Source organism: Oratosquilla oratoria, chromosome 42 (assembly GCF_046742065.1).
Source record: "Oratosquilla oratoria isolate Oo_2021 chromosome 42, ASM4674206v1, whole genome shotgun sequence".
Lineage (NCBI taxonomy): Eukaryota > Metazoa > Arthropoda > Malacostraca > Stomatopoda > Squillidae > Oratosquilla > Oratosquilla oratoria.
The window spans coordinates 42,220,373-42,229,272 of NC_134818.1; the positions used below are offsets into that span (position 1 = coordinate 42,220,373).

Genomic DNA, 8,900 nt, shown 5'->3' on the forward strand with positions numbered 1-8,900 from the left:
GCGCTCAGAAAAACCTTTACGAAGTATGTTTTCTGCATAGGGGTTTTCCCGACAGGAAATGAGGTATGGTATATAACTCTTAGATACGTCCGAGATTACATATTGAAGGTCCAGAAATATTTTCAAACACGACTAATACTTTGCTTAAAGGGGGTTAGTTGAAGCTGATTATTCGGACGAAATTTGTGTCATAGAGACTGTGGAAGCTACAGCAAGTAATTTATTTTAGTGAGTCACAGTTAAATAGTAGTAACGAGGCAAATTTTCTAAGGCAGTCAAGTGTACTTTTTAAAGTGACGCACAATGTTACTTGCTCTTCGCTGGAATTTAGTGGCATCAATAGATGTCAGAAGGATGTCTCCTATTTATAACCCGTCGTATAATATCTAACCAGGTTCGTCTTACCTAACACCAATAGTTCGTATTACCCAACATCAACAGTCAAATATACATTTCCGTACGAAAGCACCAACGAGACTAAGCTAGGCCGCTGCATGCATTAGTGAGAGGTATCAGAGTTGCAAGATGCGTATGATTTACTTATTTTATTTTTTTAATTTAAGATAGAGTAACTTACCAGTTTTTTTATTTACTTATTCATTTATGAAGTTTAATTTAATCAAAATCATTAAATTAAGATCCCGGACAGCAGGTTCTCCTATTAAAAACACGTAGTGTGTTTTAGAAGGAGAAAAAGAAGATACAAGAAGAATTCGCTGGTATTGAAGAGTTCTTTTTAATAAACTGAATAAATCGGTATACGAGACGGGTTTCTTCAAAAACTGGTAACCAAAAGTGAGAAAATAAATTTATTTATAAGACGCATTACTACATTAATATCATATACTTTGTACCAATGCAACAATCAACATAACTATACGCCTTAACCTCTCAACTGCCTAATATAAGTCGTATTCTAAATAACACTTTACCTAATACATCCTATGATAAATATAACTTTCCTAACAAATGTATCCTATGATAATATCATATCCCCAACTAATCCATCCTTCATGAATATCACTTTTTCTAACTAAAACATCCTATGATAGATATCACACTTAGGAGGTCCAGAATAGTAATAATCAAGGTTGAATAGTATCCAGTACTTACTACTTACTGAACTAAATCAGGCAGGTATTGAATGCAATGAAAGAGCAAGCAAGGTCTAATGACAAGAGGGGGATGGGGTTGTACCCCGTAGGTCAGAAGTGAAAACAGAGAGAGAGTCAAGCACGGCCCTTTAATAGGTCAAAAAAAAAAAAAAAAAAAGCGGACCTCTGCAAGTTGGAATTTGTAGGATAGGAACAAGAGCGCGGTTCTGCAAGTCGGGTCTACAAGTTAGGACCTGCAAACCAATAGGCTGAAGTAGATGAATTTTCATCGCCCAGGTACAGATTATATATATATATATATATATATATATATATATATATATATATATATACACATATATATATGTGTGTGTGTGTGTGTGTGTGTGTGTGTGTGTGTGTGTGTGTGTGTGTGTGTGTGTGTGTGTGTGTGTGTGTGTGTGTGTGTGTGTGTGTGTGTGTGTGTGTGTGTGTCTGTCTGTCTGTCTGTCTGTCTGTCTATCTGTCTGTCTGTGTGTGAGTGTGTGTGTCGCCGGTGGCTGCGAAGCCCATCAGTCCCCGGCAGTGCTTGTACCGCCTATACGGAGTGATGAACGTAGTCAGGTGCTAGTCTTCTTCTGCGAGGTCTATCTGCCAATAACCGTGGAGGGCGTCCGCCGTCGTGAGGAATCTCGCGGATGGGGTGACGCTGTGGACCGCGGCAAACTGCGTGGGCGAGGGGCGAGTGGGGGGCGTTACCTGGGAGTTGAGTTTCGTCAGGTCGACCGTGATGCGTACGCCCTTATTCTTGGCCAGGAGGACCATTGGGTGGCACCATTCCGAAGGTTCGTCGCCGACAGGTGTGATGATACTTTGTTGCACCATTGAGTCAAGTTCTTCCTTCACTTGATCACGGAACGTGAACGGTATCGGCCTGGGCGTGTGGATGACGAAGGGCACCGCGTCGGCCTTCAGGTGGATTCGCATGAGGGGACCCACCATCTTCCCTAGAGATTTGGAGCGGAGGTCATCCTTGGAGACCAGCACGTCGCTGAATTCCCGTAAGAAGTAGTCGTCGGCGGCGGCTGGCGAGCAGTCAGTGGGAAGTGTTAGCGCGGCGCACCCGTTTGCGTACGTCACTTCGAGGATAGGCTTCGGGAAGTCGGGAGGGATTATAGCCAACTCCCGACAGTGGCCGAAAGAGAGGAGCGGGGTTTTGACCCCTTTGTGAACCCGTATGTCGGCGGTGTAGCTTCTGTCGTCAGAGTGGCCTGGAAGCGTCCCACGGCGGGGGGCATCTTGGATCCGTCGGCCATGTACGTCGGCGCTGAGGTTGGCGGCTGCAAGCTAGCCTTAGATACCCCCATTGTGCCCAGGTGCCGTGCACCTATCACTGTGACTTCCGCGCCCGTGTCCGGCAGCATAGGCAAGCTCGAGGAAACGTTCCCGAACCAGATGCGAATGTTGACAGGTGTCGGGGAGCGGCCGGAGCCGTCGGACACCTTTCGGCATGCGCCAGCCTTCCTAGGGGCGCCGGGGCTTGGCGGCCCGTGGTGATTCTCGTCCCGATCCTTGGACGACTTGCAATATTTCTCCCAATGACCCTTCGTGACGCAGACGCGGCATCGGACGTTCCTGGCAGGGCACTGGCGGGTGTGAGAGCGGTGTCCCTTGGTCCCGCAATTGTGGTAGGTGTCGCCAGGCCGGGGGAGGGTGCGGGAGGCGGTATGAAGTGTGGGTGCGCGCGCCTGGCGCTGGGCACTTTTACATGCCAAAACGGCGCGCACCTGCGGGTTGTCCTGGCGGTCCGAGACTGTCTCCCTTGCCGACTCGTGCGAGCGGCAGTGGGTCACTACCTCCTGCAGTGACGCGGTTGTGGGGAGGGAGCTGATGCGCTGTATGAGTTCCTCATCCCGGACGCCCATGAGTATGACCGTTTTCATCTGGGCCTCCGCGCAAGCGGCTGCGCCTACGGCACACGGGTCTAACTCTCGGGCCTTGTCCTTGAAGGACTCGCCGTGCTCTTGCCTGCATCGGAACAGGTCACGGCGGCGGAGGGCATCGACTCGCGAGTCTCGGAGGTGGGATTGCAGCCGGTCGAGCACTTCGTCGGCCGAGAGTGGGGTATCGTGGGGGATGTCCAGCGAGTTCCGCAGAAGCACCTGTACTCCGATCTGAGTTGTATGAGCTGTATGTCGTGCGATATCCTATTGACGCCAGCCATGGCGGCGTAGTCGGCCCAGCCGCGGCGCCACGACAGGAACGACTGGAATTGGGCGTCGGCCTGCAACGGTAGCGGGCGCGGAACCGTCAGGTTGCCCGGCGGCAGGGGGGCGGGCGGCGTTCCGGCGACAGGAGGGGCCGGGACGGGCGAAATCGGCGAAGGGTTCGACGGAGGGGGTGGCGTGCGGGCGACGAGCGTTAGGAGTTCTTGAAGGGTCTCCACCATTTCGTCCATTTTCGCACGGTGGGCCTCCGTCATTGCGTCCATCCTCGCGCGGTCTTCCCTTCGTTCATCTCGGACCACCGCTATGCTATGCATGGCGTCGTTGATGCCATCCCGCGGAAGCGTCACATTTGGTGTGAGCGCGGGCGGGGCGTGTAATTCGACGTCACTGTCTTGAGACTAGGGTGAATCGCTCGTTTGTGCCATGGGCCGGGTTTGAGGGCGCGGTCTACGCGAGTCAACTGGGGCGTGGCGTGACTAAAGCGCGTTCACTAAGTGGGTCACGGTCGCGTCGGGGGAGGGGACGCTCTACCAAAACGCTGTATCCAAGGGGTTGGAATGAAGGGCCCCTTTGTTTGGTACTCCACGGGTCAAGTGCGTCGCACGATAGGGTTCCACTGCTGAACTTAACTGCACGATACTGCACTGTTCGACGTGCACACTATTGCAGGACCCCTACAACACCACGTTCACGTAAGCACCACCGGATCGTGTATTGTCACGTACTGGCACTCGTTCACTTGTATGCCACCGATTACCAAACCGCACTCGCTGAATCTGAATCTGAATCTCTAGGAAAGACCACCTCGCTTGCGCGGGATCGGTTTTTGTGGGAGGGGAAGAATGTCTGTAGGAAAATGAAAAGATAGTAGCGTATAAAAGAGGGCTATTGCCACCGGGCGAATTGCGAGCGATTAGGGGTTTATTGGTGGTCGTGGCTCGGGAGAAATGGATCGGGAGCTTGGAGGGCAGCGCTGACGCCGGGGTTAGGATTAGGATCACCAACGAAAATTTAGAAAATGGTAGGAGGCGTAGTAGTAGAGAAAGGTGGAAAAACGGAAAAATCTTTAGTGGGAGGTAAACTGAAATGAGAAGATGTAGTAAAAGAGAAAGTTAGAAAGGAAGCGAATTTTAGTCGAAGAAAAAGTAAGTGTAGATGTTTGTGCGTGTGTTGTGGCACTGTTCGTGAGAGGTGTATATGTGTATCTTACAGGAAGTGAGTTGAGTTCACTTCCCGCGTGTAGAGGGCAGTCCTGATAAGCCACAGGTGGGGCGAGCGTTGCCTGATTTTCCCCAGGTTGGGTTTGAAGTCCTGTAGAGTTGATCCAGTGGCGGTGCGAGGGGGGGGGGGGGCAGACGGGCGGTGTAAACCCGCCTGCCGACGTCAACGAAGAGATCGGTCCGTAACCAGACCGGCAGCGGCAAAGGAGATGTAACTCCTCGCCACCACCGCTGGCTAGCGCGTTTCTGATGAGCCAAAGGTGGGGCGAGCGTTGCCTGTTTTTCCCCAGGTTGGGTTTGGGTTCCAGAAGAGTTGGTTCAGTGGCGGTGCGAGGGGGGGGGGCAGACAGGCGGGTGTTGTATGGTCTCTTTCCTTCCAATCACAACTCTGAAAACAGAGAATTACGGGATTGGGAATTGTGTGTATATGTCAGAAGCGTAAACTCGCTCACCAGCGTTAGCGAAGAGGCCAGCGTTAGGTTGCGGGCCGGTCGGACAGAGAGGTGTCCAAAGTCTCTCCGTCGACCAGCCTGCGATCAGATTGCGGGCCGGTTGGACAGAGAGGTGTCCAAAGTCTCTCCGTCGACCAGCCCGCGATCAGATTGAGCGTTCTGAGTGAGACGGTTTTGGGCCTCTGTTTTGCCAGCGAGAAAGTGTGCGTGTGCCTCTTTTCTTCCAAGCACTACTCTGAATACAGAGATTTACGTGACTTGGGAAATGTGTGTATTTGTCTTGGTGTAAACCCGCCTGCCGACGTCAGCGTAGAGGTCGGCCATGCCAGACCGGCAGCAGCAAGGAGATATATCTCCTAGCCACCACCGGCCGGCGAAGATTCCTTGGAGTTTGTTGAGAGAGCTGGTTTGAAGAGACGTCCGACCTCTACGAGTGGGAACGAGGCGCTCGGGAAGGAAGGAAGCTTCCAATTGCGATATCCTACTCACTGCGCCATATTAGCAAGCATGTTGCAAGGGCGGCAGTGAAACAGGTTGTGGAGTTCGTGGGTTTATTAATCGGTAGGTTAGGCGTACAAAGGGGGCACGTCAAGTATCCAAGGAATCTAAAAAGCAACTGGCGCGTAGGCGAAGGCGCTAGGTGCTGTAGGCACACATACATAAAAGAAGCTTGTTATAATTATGAAAGGGGTCCTTGTAGTGGGAGGCTTCTGCGGGTTGGGCACACAGTGCACCCCCCTTGCACTAGTTCACATTAGTCCTATCCCCAGCACACTATACCACACATACATACATACATACATACATACATACATACATACATACATACATACATACATACATACATACACACACACACACACACATATATATATATATATATATATATTGAAGAATGGACGACAAAATGAGTTGTTGGGTGGTGATATAAACACCGAGAATCGTTGAAGTTTTAATTACTGACGTTTCGCTCTTAACAAAGCTTCTTCAGAGTGTACATAGATGGTCAGAAAATCAACAATTTATACCTCACATTATTCCTCGTTCCTTCCTTAACCCACCCCATCCCTCACTCTCGTACCCTTCAACGCCGTAGGATCATCCACCCGGACGTTTTGGACAGATTAATAAAACCATCCGATGGTTACAGCAGGGCTGGGATGTTATGAAAGTTGCCTCCACTATTTTTCTTGTCTAACCCTTGTTGTAATATTTCCACTCCGTCCCAGTTGGGTAAATGCCCATATTTCTCACCACCAAGGTGTTTGGTGTTCGGCCCTCAGGTAACCGAACATATGAGCACAAGAGTGACCTGAAGGCCCACCGAACATCAAACTCCTTGGTAGTTCATGAGGAGAAATATGAAAGACTGAAAGGGAAACAGTCTGAAGAAAGTAAATAGTTTTAGATACTTGGGTCCGAATGTAACGAGAAAGGTAGGAGTGGAAGTGAAGGTAGGATATCGATTGAGAGAAATAAGTAAATGCCTTCGGGGATTAAAAAGTGTAACAAAAAACATTTGGGAAAGGATGCCAAGAGGAGTGATTGTAGCGACAGCACTGTGTGGAGCATAAACCTGGAACATGAAAGAGGAAGAGATGAGGATCTTTAATGTGTTTGGGATGAGGTGCCTGAGAAGTGTGATAGGAGTTAATAGGCTGGATAGAGTGAGAAACGAGAAGTTTAGAAGGAGAGCGAGGGTGGCAAGGGAGTTAAGAGAAAGATTAGTCAAACACGTGTGGAATGCAGAAGTAGAAGGAGTGAACATGAAGGGGCGACAAAGGATGGGATGGATGGAGGAATAGGGGAAAGGGATATTGGGAAAGAGAGGGATGTCTGTTGAGGAAAGACGGGAAAAGACAAAAGATGTGAATGGATGGAGAAAGTTGTGTAGAGATGCTGCTGTGATGAATGAGACTAGGAAGATCGGGGGTCAGGGAGTATGTGTGAAGAAATAATTTGACGCAACCCGAAGGGATTTCTCCTCGTCTTATCTGTCTTTTTGTATAAGAAAAAGGAGAGGGAAGGTAGCCGATTTAACGTAGCTGCCTTGATATGGATATGCTGTGTCTTGCGACACTACTTTTTCCCCAAGGCAGTGGGCAAGATGTAGGTAGGACCTGTTATCTAGTAGAAGCCAAGATAAGAGGAAGGGATGAGGGTGAATGGAAGTGGAAATAGAGTATGTAGTGATGCAGTGTTTTATTCGCTACCTCACTTGTAAGGGGAATAATTCCTTTATATTATATTATATTATATTATATTATATTATATTATATTATATTATATTATATTATATTATATTATATTATAATATATTATATTATATTATATTATATTATATTATATTATATTATATTATATTATATTATATTATCTTATATTGTAATATATATTATATTATATTATATTATATTATATTATATTATATTATATTATATTATATTAGATTATATTATATTATATATATATAGTATATATATATATATATATACATATACATATATGCATATATATATGTATATATATATATATATATATAAGATTATTTCAGACAAATGAGAGAGAATGTGGGTGGGGAAGGGCAAACGAAGATGTGTTAGGAATAGAGTTTATTGCCCTAACGTAGTCCTCTGAAGAAGACCAAGTTGGTCGCAACGTTAGGGCAATAAACTCTATTCCTAACACATCTTCGTTTACCCTTCCCCACCCGCATTCTCTCTCATATATATATATATATATATATATATATACAAGCCGCGGGCTTCGCCCTCTCCGGCTTCGCCGAGGGCTTGGCTGCGCAAACAGCGGCCTACGGCCACAGCTTTCCGCGCTATAATCCCTCGTTTTCCCCTTCGGCCTCGGCCTCGGGGCGGAACCCCAACACGGGATCCCCAGCACGAAGAAGAACGCGAAGAAGAACGCGAAGAAGAATGCGAGGAAGAAGAACGCGAAGAAGAACGCGAAGAAGAACGCGAAGAAGAACACGAAGTAGAATGCGAAGAAGAACGTGAAGAAGAACGCGAAAAAGAACGCGAAAAAGAACGCGAGGAAGAAGAACGCGAGGAAGAAGAAGAAGAACGCGAAGAAGAAGAAGAAGAAGAAGAAGAAGAAGAAGAAGAAGAAGAAGAAGAAGAAGAAGAAGAAGAAGAAGAAGAAGAAGAAGAAGAAGAAGAAGAAGAAGAACGCGAAGAAAAACGCGAAGAAGAACGTGAGGAAGAAGAAGAAGACGAAGACGAAGAAGACGAAGACGAAGACGAAGAAGAAGAAGAAGAAGAAGAAGAAGAAGAAGAAGAAGAAGAAGAAGAAGAAGAAGAAGAAGAAGAGGAACGCGAAGAAGAAGAAGAAGAAGAAGAAGAAGAAGAAGAAGAAGAAGAAGAAGAAGAAGAAGAAGAAGAAGAAGAAGAAGAAGAAGAATACCACCTGACCCCGACTTACCCAAGCGCTTTTTCAAGAATATTTTTAGGTCAAAGTGTCACCGTAATACCACCTGTCCCCGACTTCCACAGCGTTTTTTAGAATAATATTTTTTATTTATACTTATATATATATATATATATATATATATATATATATATATATATATATATATATGTATGTATGGATGTATGTATGGATGTATGTATGTATTCGTAAATAGCTGGAGTCCAGGAACCATTTTTGGAAGAAAATATACGCTGGACTCGTCGTTTGCCATTTATTCCGACGTTTCGAACCCCGTCCGTGGTTGGTCGTCAGGGTGATACAGTGGTAGCAATAGGAAATCTATATAAAGGGGGTCTCCCTCGTACACTGGAACAGTTAACCCGGTAACCGTTACGTTTCAGAAACAAACAAAATTAGAACACTCAGTCACCGATTATACATATCATAAAGAATAGACATGGTACAACCCGAAAACAATTCCAAATGGGTCCCCATATCACA

At 46.9% G+C, this 8,900-nt stretch overlaps 1 protein-coding gene across 1 annotated transcript; it reads right to left on the reverse strand.

Moving 5' to 3' along the window:
* Positions 1-1,700: 1,700 nt before the first annotated feature.
* Positions 1,701-2,075, reverse strand: LOC143021659 (uncharacterized). Its single transcript, XM_076179269.1, has one exon. It carries the CDS (start codon positions 2,073-2,075, stop codon positions 1,701-1,703), a length of 375 nt encoding a protein of 124 aa, XP_076035384.1.
* Between the last annotated feature and the right edge of the window lie 6,825 nt (positions 2,076-8,900).

Coding starts and splice junctions, on each gene's coding strand:
- LOC143021659 (XM_076179269.1), bottom strand. CDS start 2,075: ATGGTGGGTCCCCTCATGCGAATCCACCTGAAGGCCGACGCGGTGCCC.